The sequence below is a fragment of the Staurois parvus genome, unplaced genomic scaffold (assembly GCF_062004578.1).
Source record: "Staurois parvus isolate SC_StPar_1 unplaced genomic scaffold, SC_StPar_1.0 ptg000105l, whole genome shotgun sequence".
Classification (NCBI taxonomy): domain Eukaryota; kingdom Metazoa; phylum Chordata; class Amphibia; order Anura; family Ranidae; genus Staurois; species Staurois parvus.
Window position 1 is genome coordinate 4,719,543 of NW_028317901.1, and position 14,199 is coordinate 4,733,741.

Here is a 14,199-nt window from a genome sequence, read left to right on the forward strand (position 1 = left end):
CCGAACAACATCACAAACCCAGACTAGACGGGGGGACTGTGGGAAAAGCATATGTCAACCACAGCTCCCATATTTTCACAAATTTCCATTGGGAGTCGTTACAGATACTCGACATCTGTTTATTGAGCATCAGAGTGGTCATACGGTCCCGCACCCCCTAAAGAGGGACAGAAGGGCTCTTCCATGCCTGAGCAATTGTTCTAGTGGACGACAAGAACAAAATAGGAAGCTAACTTCTGCTGGTGAAGTAACAGGCCCGGTATGGGACAATGCAGCAAAGCGTACTGAGCATCCCCGCGTATGGAGAGATGGAACAAGGTGAAGGGGAGGCCAATTGCATGAGAACAAAAACTAATCAGTTTCTGGCATGACTACCAGATATGAAACACATCTCCACGATGACCACAACCCCGAAAGCATCGATCACTGCAGGCAGGGTTCGCCTGGGCCAAATGAGCCGGGACCCAATACCAACTAAAGAATACTTTGTATGCCGCCTCCAGCGTGGCTGTATTAAATGAACATTTAGCTATACATGACCAGGCCCTATTCCAATCCTCCAGATCCACGACCACCCCCAGGTCACGCTCCCACTGAGCGACATATGAGAGAGAAGTATGCGTTGAGTGTCTATTCAAAGCTGCATAAAGAAAGGAAATAAGGCCCAGGGCGCATGGACGCTGTTGGCAAGGCTGTTCAAAGGCAGATTTCTGATACGGGAAAGCGGAAGTGCCCCGCAGTGAGGTCAGCCAGTGCAGCAATTGAAGGTAATGAAAAAATTCCACCTGAGGGACATCCTTTGACTCCTGAAGAGAATTCCAGGTGGGAAAGGACCGAGAAGTCAAAAAGTGTCGCACCTGCAAAAAAAACCATTGGACACACACCAAGAGAACGCCCTTGGTTGATCCAAACCCAGTGGGAAGAGAGGGTTGTTAATAATTGGGAGCAAAAAGGTAGGAAAGGTGACATCAAGCCACTGGAGTAACGTACCGAGTCCCACACTTGTAGGCCATGGAGCAAAAATCGGTTATAGAAGCGTCAATAGTTGCAATAGGGGCACAATTAGGTAGTTCCAGCAGGACCCAGAGAGGAACGTCAGAGGAAGCGTGCAACATAAGACAATGGGGCATTCTGCCTCGCCTGGTAATACTTGGTTACATTAGGCACCCTAAGACTTCCTGGAGTCTATGGACAAAAAGCGTATTTCTAGAGACTCTGGGGCACCTGTCGGCCCAGATAGATCGCATAATCCTCGCCTGAATCGACCAAAGGAAATGAGGCGAAACCCACACAGAGAGGGTGCAAAAATAGAACAATTTAGGCAGGATAGTCATTTTCACGGAATTAACCCGTCCTATCCAAGACAGGTGCGGAAATTGCCAGGAGTGCATAAGAGAGGACACAGAGTGAAGCAATGAATAATAGTTTGCAGCAAACAACAAGCCAGAGGTGGGGGTCAAGTGAATGTCTAGGTATTCAAGTAAAGAGGAAGCCCATTTGTAAGGGAAGTGGGATTGTAGGTGCGAAACCAAATCTGAGGTCAAAAAAATATTGATAGCGACAGTCTTATCCAAATTAATACGGAGACCCAAAATCAAGGAGAAGCACGCAAGAAACTGTTGAAAATTTGGGAGCGTCATCAGGGTATTAGTGAGAGTCAAGAGGGCATCGTCTGCAAAAAGGTTCAACTTCAAGTTCCTGTCCCGCGTATGGAACACCTGATATATTACAATCAGCCCCGAGCGTGAAAGCCAGCGGCTCAAGTGCCAGGACAAAGAGCACCGGGGACAGGGGGCATCCCTGTCTCATCCCTCGCCAAAAAGGAAAGGGATCTGAGAAATACCCAGCGTATTTAACCAAAGCTAAAGAACACAAGGTTTGAATCCAAGAGAGAATAGAATTCCCAAAGCCCCAACGAGACAGCACAAACCGCACATATTCCCAGGATAGAGAATCAAAAGCTTTATATATGTCTAAGGACAGTAAGAATCCCGGGATTTTCTGCTGTTGTAGAAGGTGTATAAGGTGGACCACTTTACGAATGTTATCACCCACCAGCATCCCGGGGACAAAACCTACTTGGTCCCTGTGGACCAGACTGCGCAAATATTTATTGATACGAAAACAAAGGATCTTGCCCAATATCTTCAGATCTCCATTAAGAATAGAAATGGGCCAAAAGGCTTGCAGTTCCTGCACTTCATCTGTCGTCTTAGGAATCATTGAGATATGAGCTCTGAGCACGTCTGGAGAGGGCAAAGAGCACTGTCGTAACTCAATGAAATAATCAGCCAAGAAGGGCGCCAACAAGGTTGCAAATTTCTTATAAGAGACTGGAAAGCTGTCAGGACCCGGGCCCGCGGTGGACCGTTGAGATTTGATAGCTTGAAGCACTTCCGATACGGTTACACTGGCGTTGAGGGCCATCTGCGCCGCTTCGGACAATCCAGGAAGTCAGAGATCTTGAAAGAATGTCTCTGTCCGAGCCACAGGGAAAGGATCTGGTTTAGTGTAAAGGTGTGAAAAGAAGTCTGCGAAACGGGAACAATGTGCTGGGGATTGGAAGTACAGCCACCTGCAGGAAATCGCAATCGGATCGGTTTGTGGGTTTTCCCCACAGAATTAAATTTCCTGGCCAGCATCGGACCCGGCTTATTAGCACAGGAAAAAAATTTATGTTTGGTCCAACGCAGGGCCTGTTCAGCCTCCAGAGAAGCAAGTAGGTCCAACTCTGCTGCCAGAGCGCCCCGCGTGCATTTATGGGCCGCGGATGGGAGTGACTTCCAATGAGCATCTGCAAGGCCAGTAGAGAATGAAGATCCAAAAGACGGCGCTTCCACTTCGAGCCTCTGCCAGCTGTATAATGTGACCCCGCACCGTGGCTTTATGTGCCTCCCACAGGGGCACTGCCGAAGAGACAGATCCCGAGTTTTCCACAAAGTATATATGTAAGAAAGATTCTATTTGTTGGCAGGTAACCTGAGTGGTCAATAAAGATTTGTTAATGCGCCAGTGAAAGGGGCGTCGTACCAACCCCGAGAGGGCAAGGAGTAAAACCAGGGGATCATGGTCTGACCAGGGCGGGGAGGGGACAGATATCCAGAAAAAGAGAGGAAGGCACCTCTAAGTGCAGTATTGGCAATTTATTTAGTCAACTAAATAAATTGTCAATACTGCACTTAGAGGCGCCTTCCTCTCTTGTTCTTGTTACTGCATTAGAGCCTTGCTTCCACTCTAAGAAGAGCTGCCTCAGTGTTACTGCTCCCATCCATCCCTGGTATCCATCTGGCACCTTTATCCTACAGCTATAGAGGTTGGGCTCCAACAAGCGTGCCCTATACAATAAAAATTTTCAGGGGACAGATATCCGCCTGACCAAGGGAAGCTGTCGGACATGCATAAATACATGGTCAATTCTGTAAAAACTGTCATGGGGATTTCAGTAGAATGTAAAGTCGCGCTCAGTTGGGTATAGTTCCCTCCAAACGTCCGCCAGCCCCGCAGTCTGCAAGAAAGAGCGCATACGTTCCTCTAACATTAAGTTGTGAGAAGGGGCCACCCCCCCGGGCATAGCGCCTATCCAAGGCGGAATCCAAGGTAACATTTGAATCTCCCAAAAGAAGACCCTTGGAGTGTCGGGAAATGATGGTGCAAAGATGAGAAAAACATTTATGCTGAAAGCGACTGGGGGCGTAGTAAGAGACAAAAGTAACCTCCTGGTCCCAGAGGGTGCCCAGCAGGAGCAGGTACCTGCCTGTGGGGTCCGCTATATTCCGATCACAGACGAAGGGGAGATTGCGTTTGAAAGCCATCAACACACCCCAGCATTTCTCAGGAGCCGAGGCCGTGTAAAAAGTGGAATAATGAGGCAAAAGATACCATAGGGCAGAGGACTGAGAAAACATGGTTTTCTGCAAACATACCACATCAATTTGTTGCGATTTGAGGTGATGAAAAACTTTAGACCACTCCTGAGGCAAATTGGAGCCTTGAATATTTTGTAAATGTACTTTCAAGAGAGATGAGGCCATGGCGGGATCGGCGCAGCACGCTCAGCAGAAAAAGCATAAGTCAGCCATCAATTCGTCAGTTCGTCCTGAAACCCCTTATAAAACAAAAACAGAAGGACCAGAAAAGAAAAGAAAGAAGAAGATGACACAAGGAGTATGTACAATAGCACAGTCGTATCACACCAATGGTGCAGTGCATCCTACACTTGAAGGATACCAGTTGGGGGAGGGGGGGGGCTCTACCACTGGACACATGGCTGAAAATACTCTAGCTAGGAGTGATCAGGAAGTGACTCCTGATTTCACGATGGTGGTGCAGTAACAACATGAGCTGTAAAGACTTAAAACTGAGGTCCAGTCAGCAACTACAGACACTCACCTGCCCCTCGATACCACGGTGTCCTTAAACCCACCAGGTTCACCGAACCTGTCAAGTGTCCCAGAAAACTACGAGGGTGGGGGAAGGACAACCACAGCGGAAGTGGGAGTGGTACCTGTCAAATTGGCACTGAACTTCTGGTGAGATACAAGAAGCCAGCAAGTGATTCAACCCAAATTTTTGGGTGGAGGTGGCTAGTAAATCGAAAACAGTGATAATATATTGTCTTTTCAGAAAATACATATTATGACTATTTTAAACATTTACTAAGAGGTACTTTGATATTGCTTTTGATTATGATGACCATTTTAAACGCGTATTGGTAAGACAATTTTAAGCGGATCAGATTCACACGTTTTAAAATAAACCACTGTAGAATTCCCTTGGAGGCTTACACCAGCAAAAACAGTATTATAAGGATACCCACAGACAGAAAAATTTATTTTAAAAATATAATGCTAATGTTGTGCCTGTCAGAAAGTTTACAAGATACAAATATGACCTTCAGGCATCATTTCTTAAAAAAACTTTTTTTACCTTATGATGGATTGTTTTTGGATCCACATTGATGACTACAATGTCTCGAAGACGGGCATAGAGATCCTTCTTACTGGCCTGCACAGCGTAAGATGCATCCATACCTAAGAGCAAATTAAATCAATTTCAGCAATAACAACGCATTGTATCATATGTGTAATGTATGAGACCTTAGCTACCATGCATGTACAGGTCTTATATCAATGATTTCTAGGAGTTTACACAATCCAGTGAGTAATTATGACATTGTACTGTAGACTAAAATATGTTACTTTATTGTGTCATATAATGCAATTATTGCAACATTTCTAGGCACATATTTTAATGTTAAATGTATTGTGATTTGATTTTGCATGTCAAATTATATAGAATATTTAATAATGCTGTGCAAGAAGTTAAAATATCAATGCCAACGTGCAAAGCGCATTAACATTGGGTGCTTCAGTGCAAAGAAATGATGTTCAAAGTTAAATATACTGTAACTGTGAACAAGATTTTACTTTGTACTGCAGTTAAAGGTACATTTGGACTGGTCACGTACTGGTTACTGCAATTTGCACAATATTTTTTGCGATATTACACAAGCATTTACAGGTTTGTACTCAATCATCTTCAGACCGCCAAACAACCTGGGACTGTGCAATCTCGCTCTGCATGCTGGTAGTAGGAGTAAACCCTGGGCTGGCCTACAGTTTTTTGGATGAGAAAGAAACAACCGAGTACCGTCCATGATACTTTTTTTATTTGCACTAACATACAATTTTTCAGGATAAGTTTTGGGGTTGTACCCACTTATTCAAGGTCCAAGTAGTACTAATACACAACATTTAATGTTTTAGCAGAATGTTAAAATAAGAATCTCTGAGTGAAAAAACAAACAAAAAAAAACTCAGACGGTCTTATTTTAACATTCTGCTAAAACTTTGCGATTTAGTACTGCTTGGACCTTGAAGAAGGGGGTACACCTCGAAAGCTTGTCCTGAAAAATTGTATGTTAGTGCATATAAAAAAAAAAGTATCACAGACAGTACTCAATTGTTTCTGTCACAAGTGCACTAATATGGCTACAATCACCTTGGAAGAGAAAGAAATATGTTTTTGGGAAAAAACTGCTGAAACCTATTGCTTCAACAGTACAACCAGATTTACAAAACAAATTTGTAAACTGGATAATCCAAAAGCAAACATTATGTAGATCTACTTAGCTACAACATGTACGGTTCGTATGTTGCCAAGGTTCTGTTGTAACAAACACATTTCTAAAAAATCAGTGGACTTTGAAAACGAATTTATCACCGATGCTCATAGAAACAGAGATGGGCTTGATTTAAAGTGTTTTTACTGCTTGTTCAGTGAATGTAAATATGTTAGTGTGGATAGTGTGTGTGTGTGTAGGTTTGCTTCAGGAACATACTGCAGTGTCCAGCAAACAAACAACTCTGACCTGACAACACCCATGTTTATACATTTACTACTAGACAGCTGTTAAGGACGTACCTTGGATCCTAATATCAGCAATGTTACACGATTCATCACAAATAAAAACATTAAAGGCATTTAATGTGGCTGAAAGCTTCATGTCAATAATATCTTCCTCTTTTGCGGCAGGAACAGCTGAAAACACAGACACATACATTTTACTTCAGCACTTTCACTTATGTGCTCTCCAATAAATACTTAAAGAAGTGTATACAGTATTTTCTGTATTAACATTTTGTATCCCAGTTACTGAATTTTTCCCAGCCCTACCACATACTGCTGTAGTACCAGAATTACCAATATCAGGCTTAGTGCTGATACTCTTCCGTCTTCCCAAGCTTGACTTCAATTCCTTGGTTTTCTCAGCCACACTGGTCTCACCAGATGGGATGGCACCAGACATGAAATTCATTAAGGAAAGCAAGGCTTGAGTGTGAAGAGTTAGGTCAAGTGAAGTCATGGAAGCCTGTCAAAGAACAGTAATATATATATATGAGCAACTACTGCACATTCAAATACCTTACTTTACAGATACAAATAAACGATTTAAAAAAAATAAAGATACAAGATGTCTGTACTAAACATTTAAATAATCAGACAATTTATATGATGTGCAATTTATCACAACCCAAGAACACCAAGCTGTCTTGGCAAGTTTTTCAAGAAAATCATTTACATGAGTGTAGATAGTCAACACATAATTTATAACCCATGAAAAGGTACCGTAAGTCTGCTATGCACAAGAGTAGGAGAAACAAAAAAAAAAGTGTTTTGTTTGTTCCCAACTACAGTGATTTCCCATCCCAACAGGGAGTGAGGGGAAAAGTCTCCTCAATGAGGACAGCAAATAAAAATCTGACAGTGGTTATAAGTCTTTGCCACTGTCCAAAATAAAAAAAAAACGTTTTGGCTGGAGTTGTGATATAACAATATAATAAAGGACTAACATTTACTGTCTACAGTTAGATACGTAGTGCATGTAACCAAAGGGAGAAATGGAAAAATCCAGTTAAAAAAAATAAAATATTGACACACAGAACTAAGTGCCCATTCACACGGGAATGCGGTGCTGCAAACAAGCATTCCATGCATGTTTCCTGCACCACGGTCCAAACGCACTAGGTGTATGATCTATTGTGGGTGTCAACAGATTCATATTGACACCCTATATGCAGATCACAAATGCAGTCCATTTGCCTGCATCTGATCTGCAGTACCATGCAATCTGGTTGCGATGCATTTTTAAAAGTAGTGCATTCACTACTATTGGTGTGATCCAGTGTGATTTCAGTCCATTCAAATAAATGGGCTGAAAATCGCATCGCACTGAATTGCACAGAAGCATGGATCGCTTTCCTGTGCAATTTCTGTGTGGACCAGCACAAAAACTTGATGGAGTTGAAGAGAACTGCAAAAGGTCAATTAAAAACCAATTAATTTTCAAACTCTAATAATTTGAAGTTTTGCTTCCCAGTTGACAAAATAAAACAAATGTTTAAAAAAAGAAAAAAAAAAGTTGCATCTAAAGGCCTGGATTATTTCCTAGATACCAACAATATAACTGGATACTAACATTTATAGGTAAAGTTGACCCAGGAAATATCTGATTGCCTCTCAGGGGGTCAGGAAAAAATTTCTTCCCCTGCAAGAGCAAATTGATTCATGCTTTGCTGGGTTTTTTTTTTGCCTTCCTCTAGATCAACTGTGGGTATAGGATTATAACTTTTTTTTATGGTTGAACTAGATGGACTTTTGTCTTTTTTCAACCAGACTAACTATGTACTTACACTCAAGCGCTGAACAGTATTGTTGTGGATGGTTTTAAAACCTGGTCCATTACGATCAGCCTAAGGAAGAGAATTTAGATATCTGAGATTAAAAATGTTTAGGGGTATAAAATAACACAAACTGAACATAAATCAATTGCAAAGCCACAGTAAAAATCTAAATAGGGATTGTCGTTGGTTTTGTGTTAGTTCCAACACAGATTTGGGTGGAAGTTACATGTGGAATTTGAATGGAAATAAATAAAATACCACATAAAGCTGACAGCCATAAAGGAACAGCATCACAGTCACCTCCCACTATGTTCCCCATATTCATTCATAAATCCTACTCAATGAAATCCGATAATAATGGCATTACAAAAGCCAAATATAAAACAGTTAACACGGGGGAAACTAATAAAATCATTACCATTCTTTTAATAAAAAGCATCTGCCCTAATCTCCCTTTACCATCCAAAATGTCCACTTCGCTCCTCCCAAGACCACCTTGCATTCTAGCTTCCTCATCATCTCCACCCATGTTTGCCTCAAAGACTTCTCCAGAGCCTATCCCATTCTCTTCTTTAGCCTAGTTTGTCTGACTGGCTCTTACTCTCTGTGTACTGTTCGGTAATCCCTGAAAACTGATCTTTTCAGAGAAGTCTATCCCTCTTCTACCAAACAACTCAACTTTTACTTTCTCCATCAATACATGCCCACAAAGTTGTTACCTTGTTGTAGAACATGGCCCTTCCTTTTAAATTTTAAAATAGCATTCCAGTCTTTACTCAACTAGTCTTACAAATGCTCCCTCCCAAACTCCTATCACCTACACTAACTAACCTGTGTAATAAAGATGTATATACTTCAGGCTGCTCCAATCCGGTCATATGATCTCCCGTGTGTCATCTAGCACTGGCTGCAGAGGAGAGCATGTTTGACAATGGCTATTTATGCCGGAGAGTGATGACATCACCCATAGGCTCCCATGGCCCATTTGTTGTTTGTACTCTTTCCTTCTCCCCTGCAGCGACCACTGGCTGACACAGAGGAGTCGGATCACTGAACCGGAGTAGGATGAAAATAGGCAAGTATAGACATCCTTCTTACAAGAGTTAGTTAGTATAGAAGTTAGGGGGGAGGAGGGAATGTTCTTAAGACTAGTTAGGTAAAGCCCAGAATTCTACTTTAAGTTCTCACAAGCAGGGCCCTCCTAATCCTCTTGTTTTAAATTGTATTGTAACTGTACTGTCTCCCTTTATATTGTAATGCACTGCACAAACTGTGTTATATAGATCTGATATAAGAACAACAACAGGTTTCCACCCAAACAGAAATGACCATCAAACCTTCACATATTCCATTTTTAGAAGATGTTCTTTGGTGTCATCAGATGAGTTGACAAGAAGCAGAGGCCCTCCAGCAGATCCTATATTGTTACAAAAAAAAAAAAGTTATAATGTGCAAATTTAGGTCAGTACATAAAACAAATATCTTAATCATCCTGCAATAGATAAAGGGTCAGTGATTACAAACTCACCCTTGAAGTCATTGCAAGTCATGCTGATCTTTTGAAGATATACTGTTGCTGTCATTTCATGGATCCCTACTCTTGTCTCTGCTCCAAGCTGCGAAATCTGGACAACATGAAGAGGGGAACCTCTTGCTTGCCTCATCAACTGTACAATAACCTTGGGAGACAGGACAAAAGTTAATCGTATACATCTATAAATGATATTTGTAAATTCTGCATAAAATTGTATTCTATTATTATGTATTGCATACTGCACTCATTGTGCGCAATGACAATGTTTTCATTACATGTTTCCATTCTTTCAAGTCCTGATTAGAAATTAGCCTGCCTATGTAACGCCCCTTGTTACCAAAAAAGTACAATTGTAATATTAATCCGATACCTACGTAATCATGTGTATAAAACCATTTCAAATGCCCTGAATAAACAGAATAGTTATTTGGAAAGATGCTGAATGTATCTTTTTGCGTCTGTTCCATACTGCAGTTATTAATTTGGAACCACTAATCAATATGATAGGAGTTGCCCATCTATAAAAATTTTCAGTACTAATGTCCAGAACAATACCCAGCAAGCAGACTTATATAGCAGTATAATTTTAGTAATGCAGTCTCTAAACAGCAAAAACAATGTGAGTCTTATATTATACCTCCCAGAAGTCCTGGGTTTCATGGAAATGATCATGGAACAAAATCCTGACATCCTGTGGATCCAGGCTATATCCTGCCACAGGCCAGGTGCTGGAACAATCACTCCTACACCTGGCTTCAGTTTATTTACTGCTCTGTCGAGCGGAGAGATCTTCTGCCGACATGAGCAATCCAATCCCAGCAGAGGGAGGGAGCAGAAAGCTCTCAGTAGACATGACCAGACCCCTTTCCTGCAAATTTGCGTGATGACAGTAGGCAAGACGGTAATGTGGAATACAGAGTGTGACAAACCAAAATAGGGAGATAGGTGGCACTAGGGTCACCAAAGTGACAAGATTATGCCAGGGTAACAGAATTTCCAAGTATATTCCAAGGTTATAGGAGGATGACGATGGCTGTACATAAGGCGGGCAGTGTACTGCGAACTGTCTTGTCCTGCCTGACAGCCACCACTCAGATTCACTTACAGTGAAGCAGTATAGACAGTGAGTTTTGAGACACTGATGCTTAAGAATTACAAGAAGAGTAAAAGCTTAATAGCTTAACATTGGAAGGGCAAAATGAGAAATGGCATACAGGGAGGACAGGATGTAATTAAAAATAAAGGGGGGTTGTTAGAGGTAGAACAGGGGCATTAGATGAAAAGGTTAACAATACACTGTCAAGACAGCCTAGGGTTGTATGATGGGAGGGAGAAAGGGATAATTAGGACAATTATTAAGAAGGTTGTGGAATGGGCTAAGGAGGGGGTTCATAAGGAAGATATGAAATAGAAGGGGTATGAAAAAAGAAAAGAGTTAACCTGGCAGTTCTACAAAGGTTGTAGAGGGGTATGGAGGTAGAGGGTGTGGGTAAGAAGGGAGCTAATGGGGCAGTTAGAGGTAGTGGACTATATTTCCTTTAGACCACGCCCAATATTCAGTGCCAATAAACCACTAAACACTTTCTGCCATGGTGTGCTAAAACACACTGCATGTTTTCTTCCTTTCAGGTTGTCCTTCTTAACTTCTAATTGTTGGGAGGAATATTATATCATGGAAACATTTTTAAGGAACGATATCACAAAATACCTTTTTAATTTCAAAATTAAGCAGAAGATTAAGTGCAGCTGATGATTTCACTACCCCAAGGTCCAATGACGACTCATTGGACGGTTTCAAACTAGTCACAGAGGCTTGCAAATTATCCCGTGTAGATTTCACAGTCTCTGCAGAAAGATAATTATGAATTAAACAAAGATTAAACAGACAACAGAATTCACAATCATTCTGGAGACTCTATCAATAAAGGAGTGCAGCGCTGCACTCCCATATTGATAGAGTCTATTTGAAAGGTTTGTGGTTCCTTTTTGGTGCAATAGCACCTTATCAGAGTGCGCTCACTAACCAGCCTACATACAATCATTCTGAAGAAATTATGTTTCTGTTACAGTCAGAATGCAAGAAAACATAACTACATCCAATGTTCTTTACTAAGCAAAACTTTATCTACCCAACAGTCACTCTTTTTTTATCCCAGAGCACCATGCATACATACCACTTTGGACAGGGACTTGTTCTAGGTCTGCGGTACTTTCTCCACCTTCACCAAGGTTTTCCACCAGAACACTAAACAGAACATTCAAATCTTCCTGGCTCAAACAAACCTAATGAACAAAAAGTAATATTTTATTAAGTATTTTTTACTGGTGCATCAAAATATGTATTCAAATATGCTTTATTATGGCTTGGTATACTTCACCAAGGTTATGTAGGCACTGGTGTTTCCCATGCATAACATTGCAGCTATTGTCACCCAACCAAAAACACATAGTGAACAAATGTCAGTCAGCAGATCACAGGTAGCACACCTGCTTGCCCTAAGTGCATTTACTGTTAAGCTAGCCATAGACAGTTTGAATCTCCCTTGCTTCAGCAGGAACCGGTAGAGATTTTAACCATGTATGGGCATGCTGGTTTTACCAAAGTTGATCAATCAATCAACATGGGTACAACCAGCATGCCCACTTTTTCATGCGATCATCGCAAGCTGCGGTTATAGCCACTAGCAATAATCACCGTCTTCTCCCAGAAAGAAATTTGCACAGTCTATGGCCTGCCTTAGTAAGCACAAAGCTGGTTGAAGTAATAGTACATTCACAGGAATGGATTCCTAGACCATGGGACATTCCAGCAAGTTGAGGGGTGGCAACACACAATAGCCAAACTGCAGCAACAGTCCCACAGGAAAAAACTTAAAAGGGGTCATTGGACCCAAACCGTTTACAGTAAAAAAAAAAACTTGCAGCTGAAGCACGCATCAGCAGAGGTCTCAAACAGCCACACAGCAAACAAATGGTTTTGAAAAACCGTGAACAGAGTATCAGGTGGAGACCTTGCAACTTGTGAAAAGAACAGATGCAGAATACTGTAAAAAGCCCATGAATCCAATCCTCTTTGGAGAACAGGTTCAGGTATGGAAGGTGCGACTTATTCCATGAGGGAAAGAGCCCTAAAACAAAATGGCAAAATCAACACCCAGCTGGATGGAAGGTGAAGGATGGAAGGTGAGGGATGAATCCCATAGAGAGATCACCCCGAGAGAAAGAAAAGAGGGTTCATTTCCCACTTCACAGTTCTGATTCCACCTATAAAGGTAAATCATAAGATGTCTGACATGCCTTCAGGCATGAAGGAGGAAGGGAGTACGTCATTCTCACAGAAGACCAGAAGAGCACTACAGAAGGCGGACTAGCCATCAGGATACTTGTTCTCCATATAACATAAGAAAGGAAAGGGGCTTTGAAGAAGAAGAAGGTCTTGGTGGGACACAGAAGACCACAGTCGGGGATAAGAAAAAGCAACTTATTGCAAGAGAGTGCACAGGAAGTGCAAGAACCAAGTTGTTAGGAAGAGGATATACAAGGCCAAACCAAGAACTTCAGTAAAAGAAGAGCTAGGTGTTTGTCATTTCCAAACAGAAAAAGTTGCAAGATAGAAATGGAAACAAGTTTCGAGATGAGGTTCCCCATCAGACTAGGTGAGAATTCCCTCACTGGACTGACTGCAGAGACTGAGGGAAGCGACTTGCATGCTTCAAGGAAGGAGGGGAATGTGCCCAGTGGGTGATTATCAGTGAAACAAAGATGCTAGGAGACCATTGAGCAAAAGTCTGTAGAGCATGCAGAAAACTGTAAATGTATGGTGAGAGAGGCAAGCAAGTGCCAGAATACCTACAGATTAAATGTTGAAAGGGAGACAGAAACAAAAGTGAAGCATAGATAACAGGGGGCAATGTGACCTTCTCTAGTACTAAGCCTGTAATGGAGTTGCCCAGTACACAGGGCCAAATGGCTGAGGAGTTGAGAGCAGAATAGCTTTTCAGCCTGTAAAATAGGGGGACCAAGCAATCCTCAACCCTCACAAAGGAAAAGAATGGGTCTATCAGGGCTCATAGCAGAGCCTGAGGGTTGTAAACTAGGGAAACATTATGCCAATAAGGAGTAAAAAGTTCTAGGCAGTGGTACTAACATCCCCACATATGAAAAAAGAGAGTCCCATTGACTCTGAGTGGAGAAACCCAAGTCCGGACAGTCACAAAAGAGTCTAACAGTAAAACCTGAGAGAAAATGTATTTAAGGGGCAATTGAGGAGTGCCAATTACAGAATGTTCCTGGACATACAGTCATTGTAATTGGGATAATGAGGGAATAACACACACCTGGCCATGGAACAGCTGAGAAGCCAATTGTCCCATTACTTTTGGTCCCTTAACAAGTGGGAGGCACATATGCAAACTGTTGTAATTCCTACACTGTTCAGCTGATTTGGATGTAAATACCCTCAAATTAAAAAGGGACAGTCTG

At 41.8% G+C, this 14,199-nt stretch overlaps 1 protein-coding gene across 2 annotated transcripts in view; it reads right to left on the reverse strand.

Moving 5' to 3' along the window:
• Positions 1-14,199, reverse strand: part of VPS13C (vacuolar protein sorting 13 homolog C) — a 352,171-nt gene that overhangs the window by 152,667 nt on the left and 185,305 nt on the right. For both annotated transcript variants that reach the window (XM_089671418.1, XM_089671417.1), the window contains 8 exons: positions 11,892-12,000; positions 11,426-11,562; positions 9,712-9,862; positions 9,521-9,600; positions 8,193-8,252; positions 6,703-6,871; positions 6,424-6,540; positions 4,927-5,030 (listed from right to left, as the gene is read on the reverse strand). In XM_089671418.1, the coding sequence (XP_089527544.1) occupies positions 4,927-5,030; positions 6,424-6,540; positions 6,703-6,871; positions 8,193-8,252; positions 9,521-9,600; positions 9,712-9,862; positions 11,426-11,562; positions 11,892-12,000 (927 nt within the window). The remainder of the gene's footprint in view (positions 1-4,926; positions 5,031-6,423; positions 6,541-6,702; positions 6,872-8,192; positions 8,253-9,520; positions 9,601-9,711; positions 9,863-11,425; positions 11,563-11,891; positions 12,001-14,199) is intronic.